The sequence below is a fragment of the Gorilla gorilla genome, chromosome 20 (assembly GCF_029281585.2).
Source record: "Gorilla gorilla gorilla isolate KB3781 chromosome 20, NHGRI_mGorGor1-v2.1_pri, whole genome shotgun sequence".
NCBI lineage: Eukaryota > Metazoa > Chordata > Mammalia > Primates > Hominidae > Gorilla > Gorilla gorilla.
In genome coordinates this window covers 23280304-23300084 of record NC_073244.2, presented here as the reverse complement: position 1 = coordinate 23300084, position 19781 = coordinate 23280304, and the positions used below count along the sequence as shown (strand labels likewise).

The following is a 19781-nucleotide window of genomic DNA, read 5'->3' as shown; positions in this document are numbered from 1 at the left end:
GTTGCCCAGGCTGGTCATTTTTTTTTGTTTTCATTTTTTTGAGACAGCTTGCCCTGTTGCCCAGGCTAGAGTGCAGTGGTACAATCTGCTCATTGCAACCTCTGCTTCCTGGGTTCAATCAATTCTCCTGTCTCAGCCTCCCAAGTAGCTGGGACTACAGGCACAGGTCACCATGTCTGGCTAATTTTTTTATTTTTAGTAGAGAAAGGGTTTCACCATATTGGTTACGCTGGTCTTGAACTCCTGACCTCAGGTGATCCACCCGCCTCGGCCTCCCATAGTGCTAGGATTACAGGTGTGAGCCACCATGCCCGGCCTTGGTCTTAAACTCCTGGATGCAAGTGATCCTTCCCCCTCGGCCTCCCAAAGTACTGGGATTATAGGCATGAGCCACCACGCCTGGCCCCTCACCTTTAAAAGGACTAGAAACTGTACTGAAACACATCAAATATATTTTAAGTCCATGAATTCATTAAGATGCTAAAAAAAACAAACGAAACAACCTAATTGGTCCCCTTGGGAAGATGATATGAAAGCAGTTCATCACTCTTGAGGCCGTGACTAGGGAGGAATCAAGGCTGTAATCAAGCAGCTATCCTGGGCCACTTCTTATAAAAGGTGAGAAATGCTGTGGTGATCCTCCTGTGTAACCCCAAATGAATGAGCAAATCTGGGAGGCTAATATCACAGAAATAACAGGGACAGGGACAGGCAGAGGGGCATCAGGACAGAAATAGTAAGGACTAGAATCGGAGGGAATCAGAGGTGAAAGGAGACTTACGAGATGTATTAGAAAACAAAACCCAGGGCCTGGGTGCCGTGGCTCACACTTGCAATCCCAGCATTTTGAGAGGCTGAGGCAGGCGGATCACTTGAGGGAAGGAGTTTGAGACCAGCCTGACCAACATGGCGAAACTCTGTCTCTACTCAAAATACAAAAATTAGCTGGGTGTGGTCGCAGGCACCTGTAGTCCCAGCTACTCGAGAGGCTGAGGCAGGATAATCACTTGAACCTGGGAGACAGAGGTTGCAGTGAGCTGAGATCGCACCATTGCACTCCAGCCTGGGCGACAGAGTTAGACTCCGTCTCAAAAAAAGAAAAGAAAAGAGAAGAGAAAAGAAGCAAAGCAAAGCAAACCCAACCCAGATGGGGGTGAGACTGAGTCATGTATTTGGCGATGCCCACCTGGGTGGCTGTGCCGTCATTAGTGCAGGTGGCGGTCACTCCTGAAGTCAGGACACTCTCACAGTGAGGGGCAGGGACTGGAATGGTATGCGGGGGGGCTCCTGGAGTCTATTTTTGATGTGGGTGGTGGGCACATGGGTGACTGCTTAATAAAGATTCAAGCCATTTGTTGGCCATGTGGTTTCTTGGATCTGTGCTTTATTTTACATTAGAAAAATGTTTATGTGTATATATATATACACACACACACACACACACACACATTTTTTTTTAAGTTAATGCAAAAGGGCTCACACAGCACCTGTCCCCAGGGTTGATTCAACTTTTTCCCATTTAGAAAAAAAAAAAAGTCCAGCTTGCTGCCAGTGCTCATTTAATTTTACATAAACACACTCTTTGAGGCTGAAGCAAATCTGACTGATTTTCAATGTGAAAGTAAAATATAAAAACTGTTCTTGGAGTTATTTCTAAACAGAACATCAGAATCGTCTGAATCACCAGAATCGTCTATTTTGGAACAGTCAGATTCATCAAATGAATCTTTGGCCAACAACTGTTTGAGAACAATGTTAACATCAAGCGTAGGAATGCTACATTTTCCAAGATTTGACATTTTCAGTGATCAAGAATTACTATATTTTGTAACTGGAAATATCACAACTAAAAACAGGATGCTATACATAAAATGATGTCTTTTATTTCCAAAGTTGATATATGACAGCAATGCAAAAATAATAATAAAAATGAGATGCTTCATGGCAAAGTTATCTTGGGGTAAACGCTACAGCCACAAGTGCTGTCAACTACTATCCCTGGGGTAAATGGGAAAAGGGTTAAGGACTGAATGGACTGATCATGTAACATGTGCACCCACCATGTGCGAGAACCATTAAAAAAAAAGAATCACGGCCAGGCATGGTGGCTCACGCCCATAATCTCAGCACTTTGGGAGACCGAGGCAGGCAGACTGCTTGAGGTCAGGAGTTCGAGACCAGCCTGGCCAACATGGCAAAACCCCATCTCTACTAAAAATACAAAAATTAGCCAAGTATGGTGGCACACATCTGTAATCCCAGCTACTCAGGAGGATGAGGCAGGAGAGTCACTTGAACCTCGGAGGTGGAGGTTGCAGTGAGCCAAGATTGCACCACTGCACTCCAGCCTGGGCAACAGAGCAAGACTCTGTCTTGAAAAAAAAAAAAATCTTCACGTGTATTTTTCTCCATGCTCTTCAATTCTTTAGGAAAGATCCAAGTTTGTGACTTACATCATTTCCTTCTGCCGAAAAAATCCTCTTTTCCTTTTATTTGTGAGATTCTATTGTATTTGAAGGGCCCTGCAGGTAGCACCCACCTGCAGCTCTCGGGAACTCCACATAGGTCGGTACATTTACTATCCCCATTTTACAGCAAGGAAACAGAGGCTCAGACTGCCCAAGTGACTCACCCTAGTCACAGGGCTGATGTACAGGAAGCAACACTGGCCCCAGCTGGCTCCCAGGTCTCAGCACTCACAGGCCCGCCTACTCCTACTGTGCACACTCCTGTGAGCCCGAGAATGGATACGAGTGTGCGCAGTTGTTTCCAGGCCCCTCCACCCAGTCCCAGCCCCTTCCTGAGGCTGACCTGGCCACCAGAGGTTAGAAGCTACTCTTAGACCTGACCTGCTAATGAGGCTTCTCTTTGTGCAGCAGAGGTATAAAATATATACATATATTTTTTGGATACAGGGTCTCACTCTGTCACCCAGGCTACAGGACAGTGGCGTGATCACAGCTCACTGCAGCCTTGACCTCCCTGGCTCAAGCTATCCTTCTAGCTCAGCCTCCTAAGTAGCTGGGACAACAGGCATGTGCCACCACCCCCGGCGAATTTTTATATTTTTTGGTAGAGACAGGGTTTGGCCATGTTGCCCAGACTGGTCTCTAATTCCTGACATCAAGTGATCCACCCACCTCGGCCTCCCAAAGTGTTGGGATTACAGGTGTGAGCCACCGCACGTAATCCAAGCCCGACCCAAGTGTTAGAATTATTTTTTTGTTTTGTTTTGTTTTTGAGACAAAGTCTTGCTCTTGTCGCCACCCAGGCTGGAGTACAATGGCGTGATCTCAGCTCACTGCAACCTCCGCCTCCCGGGTTCAAGCGATTCTCCTGCCTCAGCCTCCCAAGTAGCTGGGATTACAGGCACCTGCCACCACGCCCGGCTAATTTTTGTATTTTTAGTAGAGATGGAGTTCCACCATGTTGGCCAGGCTTGTCTCGAACTCCTGACCTCAGGCAATCTGCTCACCTCGGCCTCCCAAAGTGCTGGGATTAAACACGAGCCACCGCACCCGGCCCAAGTGTTAGAATTTTTAAAAGTATTTATCAGGTGAATCTCCAGGGAATTTTGCTGGGGGGGGAGAAAAAAGGTTTCTCCCAGAGGGTTCCTCCTGTACAGTTCCATTACTTGTAACACTGTCTAGAGAACAGATAAGTAGTTGCCAGGGGTTTGGAACAGACTCCAGCTGAGGCAGGGTTTTGGGATGGAGATAAAAGGTCAAGGCCAGAACTTGACAGTCCTGGAGCTGTTCAGTATCTTCACTGTGGCAGACGCACGACCCTCCACAGTGAGAAAGTTGTATAAAAACACACACACCAGACGTGTATGAGGAACACGGAGAGTCTGGAAAGTACGGGGGGTTGTGTGAGGGTCAGTACAGTAAGTCCTCACTCAACATCGTCAACAGGTGTTAGAAAGCTGTGTCTTTAACTTGAGAAGATGTGTAACAAAACCAATTTTGCCACAAGCTAATTGACACATAAACAAGAATGACGTTCCTACAGCATATTTTTGGTCACAAAACCATCACCAAGTTTCTAAAGAGAGACCAAAACACTTCTAATATTAAACACTGAAATAAATGCAAGCCACACATACAGTTAAGAAAGATGAGTAAAAACAAGTAAAATAACAATTTACCCAATTATTCCAGTTCAGGATCTTGGGTGGCCAGACCCTATCTCAGCAGCTCAGAGCACCAGGGGGGCACCCACCCTGGACAGGACGCCACCCCACTGCAGGGCGCTCACCCCGCCACACTCACTCAGGCTGGGACCACGGAGACTCACCACTTAACGTAGACTTAACCTAACATGCACATCTTTGGGATGTGGGAGAAAATCCACGCAGACATGGGGAGAACGTGCAAACTCCACTCAGACCAGAAATGAATTTTTTTTTTTCTCATCAGTGTTAAAACAGTGTTAAATGAAAAGGCATTACTCGAGGACCCACTGTATTCTGGTGAGGATACTGACTACAGATGTTACTGGTAAAGGAACCAGCTGGAGGGTACCCAGGTGGTGTATTGCTCCTTACAAATGCATGGGAATCAATAATTATATCAATCACGGCAATTAATAAACATGATTTTAGAAAAGCACAATCATTGCTCAAAAACAGTAACTAAAAACCAAGTAGATGGAGTTGACAGGAACAGAACCCCCCTAGGGAGCCCTGGGAAGTCAGCTGCTCACCCCAGAAATGGGCTGACGAGCTGCAGGAGCTCAGAGCCAGACACCAGCTCCTGGTTGAAGAGTGCGATGCAGCGGAGGAAGTTTTCATACACCTCCTGGCTCTTCAGCACCCGGCGGACCTGCAGAGAGAGCAGTCAGGGACCACTGTGAACCCCTGCTCCTCAGCCTCTGGGCCTGGCTCACTTGTAGGTCAGCCACATGGGTGTGCGATATGGGAACCAACTGTGTCTATAAGTAAATGAGATCTGTGCTGCAATTCACACAGCCCGTGCACGCAATCCATGCACCAATTCACGGCCTGTGCACGTGATCCATGCAGCAATTCGCAGCCCGTGCACATAATCTGTGTAGCAATTCACACAGCACGGGCACGTGATCCATGCAGCAATTCACAGCCCATGCACGCCATCTGTGCAGCAATTCACACAGTCCCTGCACGCGTCCATGCAGCAATTCAGTTTGTGCATGCGATCCATGCAATTCACACAGCCCCTGCACACGTCCATGCAGCAATTCAGTTTGTGCATGTGATCCGTGCAATTCACGCAGCCCGTGCACGTGATCCGTGCAGCAATTCACACAGCCCATGCACGCAATCCATGCAGCAATTCACAGCCCATGCATGCCATCTGTGCAGCAATTCACACAGTCCATGCATGTGTCCATGCAGCAATTCACACAGCCCGTGCACGTGATCCGTGCAGCAATTCACAGTCTGTGCATGCAATCCATGCAGCAATTCACAGCCCATGCACACGGCCACCTTGTCTGCTCTGCCCACAGACCCCGGGCGGGAACCCTACAATCATCCCTGATATAAGAAAAAGCCACACAGCTGCAGGGTGGCAGACATGTATGTCTTCATACTCTGCTTGGAGTCTCAGCACCCACTGGGACTCCCGCCCACACTACATGCCTGGGCTCCAAGGTGGCCCACACTCCCTTCTGCAGTGAAAGCTGGGGGCCAGCCCCGCCTGCTCCATCCTCAAACTGCACCCACCCTACCTGCCCCCCTCCCCTAATCCTGGGGCAGGCCCAGGGAGCATCGGCCCAGCCAGCTGGACATGGCATCCCCAAGATGGAAGCCAGGGCCCACCCTCACCTTGTCAAAGAAAGAAAATTCCTGCAGAGTCCCGTACTTCCCCACTGCAGCGATGGACAGGTCTTTGGTACCACGAAGTTTCATTTTTTTCTGTGGGGAGAAATTCTATGCAGTTAACACTGTGCCTCCCACCGGTGGCCTCTGTCCATCGCTGTCACAGAGTCACAAGAAGGCTAAGACCGTGCTCTCCTTTGGGAACTGCCATGAGATGCTCAGTGAGGGACAGGCAGGAGCCGCTTAGTTACCCAGGACCCCTGAGATGACACCTCTGGGGATACCTGCCACTGCCAAATCTGGGATCTCCATCTCAGCAGGGTAGGGCTTTGGGTAACAGGCAAGAGTGCCACAGCATCAGAAAGGCAAGGGGGATGTGCCCCTGGCTACGACAACCTCAGAATCCTTTCCCTGTTTTGTCCTGAGAGCCAAGACAGCAACAAGAAGCGGACAGGAAGACGGTGGCACTGGGAAGACCCTGGAGAAGCCAAATGTTGACTCTCTGCAGGCTTTTGTCTCTAAGCTGGACTTGGACCTGAACTTGGATGCACGATCATGGCAAGAAGGACAACACTGTCCATCCAGAACTATCTCCAAAGTGCCTGAAGAATGAGGATGAGCTGGGTGCAGGGGCTCACGCCTGTAATCCCAACACTTTGGGAGGCTGAGGCGGGAGGATTGTTTGAGCCCAGGAGTTCGAGACCAGCCTGGGCAACATGATGAAACCTCATCTCTACAAAAAGGTGTGGTGGTGCACACCTGTGGTCCCAGCTACTTGGAAGGCTGAGGTGAGAGGACAGCTAGAGCCCAGAGGTCAAGGCTGACTGTGCCACTGCACTCCAGCCTGGGTGGCAGAGTGAAACCCCATTCCCCCACAGAAGAAAGAATGATGAGGACATGCCAAAAGGACACAGGAAGGCTGAGGCAGGAGAATGGCGTGAACCCGGGAGGCGGAGCTTGCAGTGAGCCGAGGTCGTGCCACTGCACTCCAGCCTGGGTGACAGAGCAAGACTCTGTCTCAAAGGAAAAAAAAAAGGACACAAGAGCCAAAGGGACCCCGCTGGCCCAATCTGGAACAGTATGGACATCAACACTAGAATGGATTATAACCCAGAGTCCATATCTAATATACATAACTAAATAAATGGGAGGACGACAAAGTTCCCACCAATAGTAGAAAGCCAAGTAGTAACTGCACAAGGAATAATGGAATCGGAAAACCACCACTGCAGGTGAAAGGCGTGACAGGAGCTGGATCCCAGCCCCTCTCTGCCCTCAGCTGTGCAGTGACCAACCTGAACAAACGTACATGGCGGCCTTGCCTGTGAGAGAGTCCTGAGGGTTAAAAGGAGACTGGGTGGTACACCCTGTTTCTTGGGACCTAGGGCAGGGTTAACACTCCTTCCTCCTCCTCCTTTTCACAACAATCTCACAGGACAGGGAGAACGGATGAACAGCCACCTTAGAGGAGAGCTGACTTCCAAAGGTCCCACTGCCAGTGAACCTCACACAGCCCCCGGTCCAGCCCCGAACCCCTGCTGGGGCCTCCGTTCCCTGGTCACATGCTGGGAAGACCTGATTTGCTGGGGGCCCCGCGTGCAGGCATGGCTGCGTGTGGCTGACAGGTACCTTGGCGGGTGCAGACACGGGGCGGAGGAGCGAGGGCCGGGAGCGCTTCCTGCTGTGTTCCGGGGTCTTGTCGTGCTCGTTCTTCTGCACGCTGTGCATCTCGCACGGCCCGTTTCCTGTGAACTGAGGACACATGTGGGAGGTGGTCAGCACCGGAGACATGGCTGGACCCATGCGCCTGAGCATGCAGAGCTGCTTCCAGCTCAGCCCACAGCCCGGTGGGCAATGGTGGCCACGGGCACCAGGCCAGATGCTCCGTCCATGCGTGAGGTGACTCCAGCAAGATGCTCACATTCCAAGGTAACCGAATCATCACAGACTAACACTGCCAGGCTGGGAGAAGGCTCCTGTGAGGCCTTTATGGATAAGGGAGGGAGAAGGGCTGGGGGTTTCAGGAGGGAGACAGCTGAGTTGGGTCTTCCCGTGCGGGGGCTCATGTGGTGGCCCACTGGTGGGGCATCTCGCCGTGTGCATGCCAGCACCACAGAAACACAAGGTGCAGTGGACAGAGAAACAGGCAGCAAGGGGAAGTGGCTGATGTTTGCCAGGGCACTGGTGGGGGCCTTGGGGTCAGGTTTTGAAGTCTTTTCTATGAATGACAAAACGTTTCTGGGGGATGATGTCGTCACTTGCTGGGAGCAGAGTGGGGCTCGTGGCTGGTTCGGGGCCTGCCTCCCAGGCTCCAGCCATCGGCTAACAGGTCGAGGATGCTTGTCCTGAGCAGGGTGCCTACAGGGTGCCAATGACATTTACAAAGAACTGTTCTGCAACAGTCTATTATGAACATACTGGAAGGCTGGACAGGCAGGGGACGATGGACAGACCGCAGCTTTTCTGCAGGACGTGGGCAGAGCTGGAGAGGCCCTACAAGGTTCTGTGCCACTGCGGTCACCTCCATCGTACTCCGCCTTCCCCTGCCACCACAGGACCTGGATGCAAAGACACCCCGAAAGACCTAAAGTGTGGGTGAGATGGACAAGTCATGGTGCATCTGAACAAATCAGCCCGCAGCGATCAGATACTATGAGCTGGCTCTGGGCTGCTGTTAGGGACAGGCATACCTGAAATAAAACAAACAAACAAAAAAAACAAGGAAAAAAAACAAGGAAAAACCCCAAAAACCCAAGGGGCAGAACAAATAGGATGCCGTGTGTCACTCTGTAAAAAGTATTTGTTACACATGCAGAGGAAATTTCCGGAAAGATATACAAGACACTCAGAAGTGCTAACCTCTGAGAAGAATGACTAAGAACTGAGTCAAGGGAGAGGAAGTTTGCATTAAAAATTTGATACTCTTGCTAATACTTATTTTTTCATTAGTGTATACTATTTTTACCATAATAATAATAAAGACATTATTTAGCCACAATACTACTACTACTAAAAAAGACTTATTATTTAGCCACAGTCAAGACTTAGAAGAATAATTTGGGGGGAATAATTACCCAAAACTCAAGGCTGTTTGAGTTTTGGGGGAAATTATTTGGGGGGAATAATTACCCAAAATTCAAGGCTATTTCGAGAGCTGTAAGTGGAGAAATTGGCATCTACACAACAATTCTCCACTGGTACGTCTTTTTTTTTTTTTTTTTTTTTTTTGAGACGGAGGTCTCACTCTGTCACCCAGGCTGGAGCGCAATGGTGCGATCTCAGCTCACTGCAACCTCCGTCTCCTGGGTTCAAGTGATTCTCTTGCCTCAGCCTTCCATGTAGCTGGGATTACAGGCACGAGCCACCACGCTTGGCTATTTTTTGTATATGCTGGAACAGGTGCAAACTGATTCCCAAAAGACGCAGCTGGGTGACCATATGACTAATGCTGAACAAGAACAGGGGACCTGGAGGGGAAACCCGCCATGCGTCCAGCCAAGCTCACCAAGCAGGTATAGCAGATCTTCCCCAACAGTTCACATGGTTCTTGCTTTTCAGCTAATCTCCCAATTATGTGAACATCTGAGCTAGATGGACCCCCAAAGACCACGTAGGCTAGGGAATGGCAAATTAACACAGGGCCTGTTGTTTTCATAAATAAAATTTTTTATCAGCACCTAGCCACACCCATTCCTTTTGCAAAGAGTTATTGGTACCCAGTCATGCCCATTCATTTTGTAAATAAAGTTTTGTTGGTACCCGGCCACACCCATTCATTTTGTAAATAAAGTGTTATTGGCACACAGCCCTGTCCAGTCATTGACATACATATTCCATGACTGCTTTCAAGCTACTAGGGCAGAGGTGAATCTTTACACAAAGATCAACTGGCCTGCAAAGCCTGTGATATTTACTATCTGGCCCTTTGTAGAAAAGGTTTGCCAACCTCTGATCCAGGCCAGTCAAATTTAATTAGAGCAAAGCCAAATTTCATCTTGGTTTCTTTTTCCTACAGTTTTAATATATGTCCAAAAGTTAACATAAAGATTATACTTCACGCAACAGATGCTGCAGTGCTTTTAATAATTTTAAAAAGTTGATCCAATCTTTCTAAATATACAAGATAGCTCTAATAAACCAATACACACTAAAAATGTTACCTAAATTGGTAACAAATGTTATTTGAGAGTCTCATGCTCTACTGACTGAGCTAGCCGGGTGCCCTGCATAAATGCCACTTAAACCATGGACTGGGCACAATGGCATATGCTTGTAATCCTAACACTTTGGGAGGCCAAGGCGGGAGGATCGCTTGAGGCCAGGAGTCTGAGACCAACCTGGACAACATTGTGAGACCCTGTCTCTACAATTAAAAAATAAAAGTAGGCCGGGCGCAGTGGCTCACGCCTGTAATCCCAGCACTTTGGGAGACTGAGGCAGGTGGATCGCTTGAGGCCAGGAGCTTGAGACCAGCCTGGGCAACATGGCGAAGCCCTGTCTCTACAAAAAATACAAAAATTGGCCTGGCATCGTGGTGGTGTCTGTAGTCCCAGCTACTCAGGAGGCTGAGATGGGGGGATCACCTGAGCCTGGGAGATGGAGGTTGCAGTGAACAGTGATCAATTATGCCACTGCACTCCAGCCTAGGTGACAGAGAGAGAGCCTGTCTCAAAAAATAAAAACAAACAAACCTTAATACAATAAAACTTCACACACTGATGGCTACTAAAAACAAAAGGCAAAAAAAAAAAAAAAAAAAACCTGGAAAAGAACAAATGTTGGCCAAGATGTGGAGAGACAGAAACCGCAGTCCATTGCTGATGGGAATGTAAAATGGTGCAGTCACTGTAGAAAACAGTTTAGAGGCTCTTCAAAAAGTCAAACACAGAATTACCATGTGACCCAGCAATTCCACTCCTAGGTGTCTACCCAAAAGAACTGAAAACAGGTGTTCAAACAAATCCGTGCAATAAATGTTGATGGCGGCACTGTTCACAACAGCCAAAAGGCAGAAACAACCCAAATGTCCATCAACAGAATACGGATAAACAGAATGTGGCTCATCCATCTAACAGAATGTGATTCAGCCAGGAAAAGGAATGAGCACTGATCCACGGTACGACATGGATGAACCTTGAAAACATGATGCTGAGTGAGAGGAGCCAGACACAAAGGCCACATATGGTGACATTCCACCCATCTGAAATGTCCAGAATGGGCGAATCAAATCCACAGAGACAGGAAGCACATGGGCATTGCCAGGAGCTGGGGGAGGGGAATGGGGTGGCTGCTGATGGGGACTGGGTCTCCTTTCAGGGGGATGAAAATGTTCTGGAACTAGGTAGTGGTGAAGGTTGTACAACACTGAGGATGTACCACATGCCATGGAATTGTTCACTTTCAATGGTGAATTCGATGTTACATAAATTTCACTTCAATTTTTAAAAAAGTCTTATGATCATAGTCGGGGAAAAAAGAGGAATCGGAACAGGCGGCCCTGGCAGCTTCAGGCCACAGGCAGGGGAGAAAGGCTGACTGTGCAGGGTGAGCCCCGAGCCCTGTCTAAGGCCCCTCCTCGCCCATCTCTGCTCTCTACCACCATGGTCAGGGCCAGTCCACAGGCCACCCCTGCTACTGGCTCCTCCAGATCCAACCTGCTGGAGCCCCAGATCAGTCTCATCCAACAGGGGAAGCGATGGTTGTGGACCCAGCCCTCCTGCACCTTCCCACAGGGCTGGGGTCCCAGGCAGGGTGGGGCTCGGCAGGGCAGGCACAGGAGGTGGAACCCCTGGGCCCACAGTCTCCATTGGAAGATGCTCTCTGCCTCCCAAACCACCCCAAGATCCAGGTACTGTCTGTACAGAGAAGCACCTTGGCAAATCGTTTACGAGCCTGCTGTGCAGGTGGAGCCTACAGTGAGGAACCCCTGGGTATCTGCAACCTGCGTAGCTTCTGGGGGACCCTAGTGTGGCCTGGAGGGTAAATGGGCTTGACCCGGACCTGGGTCAAGCTGGCTGGGGCCCTCCCTCCTCGCTGAGGCCCCTGAGGCTGGGCAGGGGCTCTCTGCACTCACCAGAGACCGCTTGGCTTCGGGCAGGAACTGTCCAAACTCCGAGAGCAGGTCCTCCTGGCCCCGGAAGAGGTTGGCCACCTCAGTGAACACCTCCTCTTCAGACATGCCTCGGAATGGCCGGCCCCTCGTGTTCAGCTGCTCCTTCTGCCAGTTTTCAGGAAGGGGAAAATAAGTCGTTAGCCAAGGAGTGCTGTGCCCTGGGCCGGGACACTCAGGCAGCCCTCCATGAAGGGGACAGGATGACTCTCAGGAAAGAGCACCTGCCCGCAGGGTCCTGTCTGCTCACGTGTGGATCTTGCTGCCCAGCATGGCCTGAGCCCCGGCCATGGGCAGGTCCCGTCCAGGAGTATGGTGGGGACCCAGCAGTGTCCATGAACAGAGGGGGCAGGGAGGTGACAGGCTGGCTGTAATCAGGGGTGGGCCGGGGAAGTACAAGGTCAGGGGCGAACCCCAGGCCTTCCCAAGGGAAATGGGGAATGTAGAACTGGTGAGCGCTGGGCCATGAAGGGAAGGGACTTCCAGGCCGAGGCACCTACTGGCCCGGAGTCAGTGAGACCCAAGGAAAATGGCCTGATCCAGACCTTAAAGCAACAAGAGGACCAAAGGGAACCCAGGTTGGAAGGCAGGAAGGGGCCAGCAAAACCACCGTGGTTGTTAGAAATATGTCCTTATCAATTTTACACCCAAGAGTGTCACAGAACAAGAGGCAATGGCGCCGGAGCCTCCCGGATAATATGGCGTGGCTTCCAGAGTCCCACTGCACGGCTGCAAAGCAGGAGGAATCCCTGTGCTGGTGCCTCCTGCCCCTCTGCACCCGCTGCAGCCTGTGGGAAGGGAAGCAAGTTTTAAATCTTGGCACTGGCAGCACCTACACTGCAGGGGAAAAAAACACCACCCTTCCAAAAAGTCATCAAAAGACACTAAAAAGCAAAACTTAAAAACAAGCAAAGGCCACTCAGTTCAGATAATAAATAGAAATGATCTATCTGCATACGGACAGAACAACGACCACACTGAGTGAAGTTTAAAGAAACAATTTAGGCTGGGCATGATGGCTCATGCCTGTAATCCCAGCACTTTGGGAGGCCGAGGCAGGAGACTGGCTTCAGTCCAAGAGTTCAAGACCAGCCTGGGCAATACAGTGAGACCCTAACGCTACAAAAAATTTTACACTTGATCTTAGCCAAAATGCTGAGAAATGATTAAAAAAAAAATTTTTTTTAAACATTATGTAGGCATGGTGACACACTCCTGTGGTCCTAGTTACTTGGAAGGCTGAGGCAAGAGGATTGCTTGAGCCCAGGAGCTCAAGGCTGCAGTGAGCTACGATCATGATAGTGCATACTCCAGCCTAGGCAACAGAGCAAGATCCTATCTAAAATAAATAAAGAAGAAAAGAAACAATGACCAAATTGACTGATGTTTAAAGAAACAATTTAAAACAGTGCCACAGCCATCTCTGCTCATCTGACTACACAGACAGAAGAGGCTAGGATTTCCGATGAGGGTGTGGGGAGCAGGTGCTCTCAAACACAGAAGGCAAGGCCAGGTGCGGTAGCTCATGCCTGTAATCCCAGCACTTTGGGAGGCCAAGGTAGGCGGATCACCTGAGGTCAGGAGTTCAAGACCAGCCTGGCCAACATGGTGAAGCCCTATCTCTACTAAAAATACAAAAATTATCCGGGTGTGGGGGCGCGTGCCTGTAGTCCCAGCTACTCGGGAGGCTGAAGCAGGAGAATTGCTTGAGCCCAGGAGGCTGCAGTGAGCCGAGATTGCACCACTGCACTCCAGCCTGGGTGAAAGAGACTCCATCTCAAAAAACAAACAAACAAACAATCAAACACGGAAGGCAGAAAGACAAATTGATACCACCTTTTAGAAGGAAATTGAGTGATCTCTATGAATGCATAGTACGCCCTCAACTTAGGGAAGCAGTTTCTGGAAATTCATGCTGCAGAGACAGTCAGTTCTGCTAGAATGCTTATTTTGAACAAGATGTCTGTCTAAATGAGATACAGGTACTGGGAATAATTTGAGCATGAGATGAATTTTGTGTTTGCTTCTCTGCTATTTTGTGCAGGAGAAACACCAGGTGAATGCAGAAACTGCTCCCGGCTGACCAGAACCCCATGGGAGTATGCAAAACCACGCCAGCACCCCCTCCCATGTCCATGCACTCTCTCAGTGTTCCCCTGTGCTAGGGGCCAGCCCTGTCCCCATCTGAGGCCACAATGACCTGTCTGATTTCAGATGACCTCCTCCCGGCCTTCACATAATTCACAGGCTGCCACCAGATCCACAAACCAACCTCAGGTCTCTTCCAAGGTCAGTACCCTATTTGCTGTAGTATTCATGTAATTCTCGGCCACTTAATATGCACATAACGGCGCTGCTGTTTAGAGTCGGTGCCTATCTTTTTTTAGGTGTGCCTGAGGAAGTTTTTGAATGTCATACCCTGAGTCTGTTTTCCCATGAACCTGCAGTTCCCATGACACTTTGCAACTCTGCAGAGTGAGCTCGTTTTTAGGGACCCACTTATGTTAGGGTAGGACTAACTGTTCATCCCAGCACACGCAGGACATGCATACATGGCTGTGTAATGGGTGACAGTTACCCAGGGGTGACCTGAGGCAGGCTTGTGCCTGAACTGGTTGCTCAGTTAACCTCACTGAACCCAGGCTCATTGGCACCACCAGTTTTGTGGCCATTTTACGGATAAGAACCCCGAGGGAGAAGGTGGCAAAATCTGAAGGAAAGCCCCACAAAGATGGAGAAACACGGCCAGATGGACCCTGGAGCTGCCTGGTTTGGCTCTAACAGTATCACTGAAATATGTGAACCAACATTCTAAAACCAGGATAATTTACACAACAGTTCAAACTTACATTTGAAAAAACTAGACAACCTGAGGCTGGAGTCACCAGGGGCCTTGTTTAAAATGCAGATGCCATCCAGCTGGGTACGGTGGCCCACGCCTGTAATCCCAGTACTTTGGGGGGCTGAGGTGGGTGGATCACTTGAGGCCAGGAGTTCAAGACCCACCTGGGCAACATGGTGAAACCCCGTCTCCTCTTAGCCCTTAGCTGGGCGTCGGAGTGAGCGCCTGTAGTCCCAGTCACTCAGGAGGCTGAGGTGGGAGGATTGCTTGAGCCCAGAGAAGTAGAGCCTGCAGTGAGCTGTGATGATGCCGCTGCACTCCAGCCTGGGCAACAGTGAGACCCAGTCTCAAAAAATAAAAACAGCAAAGAAACTGTGCCGATGCCGGGCGGGCCCTGATGAATGGGAATCCTGCATGGTGGCCAGGTGTCTGCATTCTCAACCAACTCTCAGCAGCCTGGTTTGGGTTGGGGGATACTGCGTTGCCCCTTCCCATGGCACTATCTCTGAAGGAGTCTGTGGCAACCCCTCATTGTGACCTTGTCTAAATTCATCCCTAGTGTCTTTAACCTGCCCCTTCCTGTGCCACAGAACAGAGCCACTGCACAGACTGCTCTGATGCGCCTTCCTAAATGTGATGACCCCACAAAGCCTGGGAGGGGCCCACAGATTCTACGATCACAAGCACATCCCTCCACACAGACCAGATGCTCACAGCAGCCACTGGCAACCACTCATCCATGACAAGCAAGCGTTCTTAGGGCTGTACCAGCCTCTCACAGATGCTAAGGCCCATGATGACGCCAGCACGGTGGACAACAAATGCTGTGGAGTTCCCAGAGCACAAATTCTAACCATCTGATCTGATACGCTTATGCTGAAAAGAATCCCACTTCTGGACTCGACATGTCAAGGCTGCAGGGATTTCATTTTAAAAAATGGGTTCTGCTAATTAGCCGGGCGTGGTGGCCCATGCCTGTAGTCCCAGCTGCTCAGGAGGCTGAGGCAGGAGAATTGTTTGAAGCCGGGAGGCTGAGATTGCAGTGAGCTGAGATTGAGCCACTGCACTCCAGCCTGGGTGACAGCACAAGATTCTGTTTCAAAAAAAGAAAAAAAATGGGTTCTGCTGCTAAAAAAAATTCCAAGTGTTAGAGACTCCACGTCTGGGTGAAGAGGACTTCTAAGCCCCACTCACGACACAGATGTCCCTCACCACCAGCCCACCTGCACTGCCCAAGTCCCCTGCAGACGCCCTGATGCCGCTGTCTGCTCTGGTCTCTGGACCTTTGCACAGGCCATTCCCGGCACCAAGAATGTCCACCCTTCCTCCAGGCTAACCTGCCTACTGGTTGCGACTGATATGTCAAGATTCAACCTGACTGTCCCCTCCCTGGCCCTGGACGGGTTGGGAACCGGGCTGGGAACCATGTTAACCCTGACTCACCTCTCCTGCCCACATCCTTTCTTTTCCACCCCAATCCACCTCTGAGTTTCTTCCCATCACTGCAATGAACAGCTAAGCAGGAGCAGCCATTTGTCTCTGTAGCCCCAGCTCCTGGTGCTGGGCCCAGTTGTAATCAGCAAAGTAAAGGATGGCCGTATTGCCTAAGCAATAACAAAGTCATCTGATAAAAAGACTGTCTTGGCCAGGTGTGGTGACACACACCTGTACTCCCAGCTACTTGGAGGGCTGAGGCAGGAGGATCGCTTGAGCCCAGGAGGTCAAGGCTGCAGTGAGCTATTATTACACCACTGCACTCCAGCCTAGGTGACAGAGCAAGACCCTGTCTCAAAAAAAAAAAAAAAAAAAAAAAGGTGGCTGGGCACAGTGGCTCACACCTGTAATCCCAGCACTTTGGGAGGCTGAGGTGGATGGGTCGTTTGAGCTCAGGAGTTCAAGACCAGCCTGAGCAACATGGCAAAACCCTGTCTCTACAAAAATTACAAAAATTAGCTAGGTGTGGTGATGTGCGCCCATGTTCTAGCCCCAAGTAGCCTCCGCTACTTGGGAGGCTGAAGTTGGAGGATGGCTTGAGCCCAGGAGGTGGAGGTTGCAATGAGCCGAGTCCATGCCACTGCACTCCAGCCTGGGCAACAGAGCCAGACTCTTAAGAAAAAACAAACAAAAAACCCCACAACTAATTAGAATTTTACAGGGTTTTATGAATTCCGACAAGAAAATCTGAATATCTGCAGGGCCCCAAACTGGATGAAATCCAAAACCCACAAGGAATAGTAATCTGAGTTCTTACCTGGTACGTGTGCAGGATCTCCAGGAATGACCTGTAGATTTCCGGGTGGTCTAGGAAGCGGGTTTTAATCTTATTCACATAGCTGATGGCGTTGTTGAATTCCACGGAGTCGGACTCCAGGGGCACCTGGGGTTTGTCCTCTTTATACGGCACCTGCTGCTTGAAGTCCTCCGCACCGTCCCCGTGGTTGTGCGAATTCTCCTGACAAGGCGACAATGAGTTACTGCCAGGCCCGACACTGGAAACAGACTGTGAAAAACGCCAGGCCCAGCCACTGTCTGCACAGGAACAGAAAAAACTCAGCACGGAGCCAAGTTGTATTAGAGACAGGGAAAGGTTACTTCTAAGAGCCTGCAGGCAAGCAGGGCGGGGTGCACAGGTGAGTCTTCCCAGCTCACCTCCACCCGATCCTTACCAATCTACTCAAGGAACACAACAAGTTCAACGAGCACCTTCCATTTGGAAAACTTCACATTCAGGAGAAATGTACAAAGTGGATGTTTAAGCCTCTGTGGTGCCAAGTGCTGGGCTGCATATAATAGAGAAGTCTCCCATGCCTTCTGCAATCTGTTTCAGCAAGACTGCTTTCACGTGGAAAGGCAACTGCTGCCAGCAGTGATGCCAAGGTAGGATATATAAGATGGGGACCCTGGAGGTTAGAGGCAACCCACTGTCCAGGTTGTTGGGGACTTCAAGGGACATGACATTTTTGGTGCTAAGACCCAGACCAATCGCAATAAGGTGCATCGGTCGCTTGGGAGAAAAGGCAGGCCCTGAACACCCACCAAGAATGCCCTCTATGCGTGTACTTTTCAGCCGATATGAGCAAAAATAGAAAGAAGCTTGCCTCCCTCCCATGTTGTGGTGGGACAGGACCACTCCCCCAGAGGAGGAGCTGTTGTTTCTAAACCAGAATTATGCTGCACCATCCCTAGCACACAAGGGCTGGGTCTCCAGCCAGTCAGGATTCCTCCAGCCTGGCTGAGGTTTTTGCTTGGATAAGCCCTGCTTGGTGAGTCCTAGAGAACGCTCTTTCACTAAAGTAAAATGACGCCACCTCCCAGCACTCCTGAATTTTTCTCCGCGGCCCGTCACCACCTTATGGATCATGTATTTTACTCATTGCACTGTCTGCCAGTCCCTGACTAGATGGCGAACTCCACGAGGGTGGGGGTTTTGATCAGGGCTGTATCCCCAGTGCCCGGTACAGTGTGAGAAACAGAGTGATGGGATGATCAGGTGAACGGATGAAGGGACACACAGACTTCACTGTTTCCACTGCCCTGCAGTGCCCAACACTGCAGGTGACCCAAACGCTGACCCTGAAAATCTACTGCGACAGGCAAGGCCAGGCACACCACTACCGTCTTGTACTGAAACAGGTACCTCTGCTGGGCACAGGCACCGTCAGTAGGGTGAGTGCATCCATCAGCTCAGGCTGCCACAACGAGGTACCCCAGACTGGCTGAAACAACAGAAGTTAGTAGTTCTCAGTTCTGGAGGCCAGGAGGCCAAGGTCAAGGTGCCAGGAGGTTTGGTTTTCTCTAAGGCCTCTCTCCTTGGCTTGTGGATGGCCACTGTCTGTGTCCTCATGTGGTCTTCTCTCTGTGCACGCACGTCCCTGATGTGTGTCCCAATCTCCTCTTCTTATAAAGACACCAATCAGACTGGATTAGGGTCCACCCTAATGGCCTCATTTAAATCACCTCTTCAAAGGCTCCATCTCCAAATACAGTCATGTTCTGAGGCGCTGGGGCTAGGGCTAAAATACATGAATTTGGGGTGGAATGTGGGGTGGGGGGATGACACAATTCTGCCCAGAACAATGGGTACAGAGACAATTCTAGAAAGTCTCAGCTGAGAAAAGCAGAAATACAAGACGCAGAGCAGCCATGATTCTAAAACAATTTCTCCTCGGTGGCGGGATTTGTTCTTTTTGTTTTGAGATGGGGTCTTGCTCTGTCTCCCAGGCTGGAGTGCAGTGGTATGATCCTGGCTCACTGCAACCTTTGCCTCCCGGGTTCAAGTGATTCTCCTGAGTAGCTGGGATCACAGGTGCCGTGCGACCACGCTGGCTAATTTTTGTATTTTTAGTAGAGATAAATGGTTTCACCATATTGGCCAGGCTGGTCTCGCTTGACCTCAAGCGATCTGCCCACCTTGGCCTCCCAAAGTGCTGAGATTACAGGCGTAAACCACTGCGCCCAGTCAGTGGCAGGGTTTGTTGTAAGATTCTCTGGGGATGTCCGGGATGATTCTCTGCTCAGGCTCACAGGGGGCTGCGTCTGTTTCTCCATGGTGCACAGGTTTGATGGCAGAAGGGGTCGGAACGAGCAGGGTGTGGGTATGTAGGGAAGCAGCATGGAGCCAAGGTCTGTTTCAGAGGCAGCTGTAGGCTACTGCGAGCCCCCCACCATTCCAAGGAGGCATTTCCAAGCTCCGCATGCACCCTCTGATCCCCTAAAGCGTGCCACTGTGACAAAATGGGGAACCACGCTCTAGACCAGGGCTTGGCAAAAAGCCAGATGGGATGGTACAGCCACTGCGAGGGACAGTGTGGCAGTTACCTCAACAGGTTGACCATGGAATTATTACTACCATATGACCCGGTAATCCCACTCCCAGGTCTATACCCAAGAGAACTGAAAAAAGGTGCTCAGGCCAGGCACAGTGGCTCACACCTGTAATTCTAGCACTTTGGGAGGTTGAGGTGGACAGATCCCTTGAAGTCAGGAGTTTGAGACCAGCCTGGCCAACATTGCAAAACCCCGTCTCCACT

The 19781-nt window shown here is 50.2% G+C and overlaps 1 protein-coding gene across 4 annotated transcripts in view; it reads right to left on the bottom strand.

Moving 5' to 3' along the window:
* SIN3B (SIN3 transcription regulator family member B) overlaps window positions 1–19781 on the bottom strand; it is a 50158-nt gene that overhangs the window by 20590 nt on the left and 9787 nt on the right. For all 4 annotated transcript variants that reach the window (XM_031004130.3, XM_055372074.2, XM_031004129.3 and 1 more), the window contains exons 4-8: window positions 17003–17203; window positions 11874–12017; window positions 7430–7552; window positions 5807–5896; window positions 4705–4823 (exon numbers count right to left, since the gene is read on the bottom strand). In XM_031004130.3, the coding sequence (XP_030859990.1) occupies window positions 4705–4823; window positions 5807–5896; window positions 7430–7552; window positions 11874–12017; window positions 17003–17203 (677 nt within the window). The remainder of the gene's footprint in view (window positions 1–4704; window positions 4824–5806; window positions 5897–7429; window positions 7553–11873; window positions 12018–17002; window positions 17204–19781) is intronic.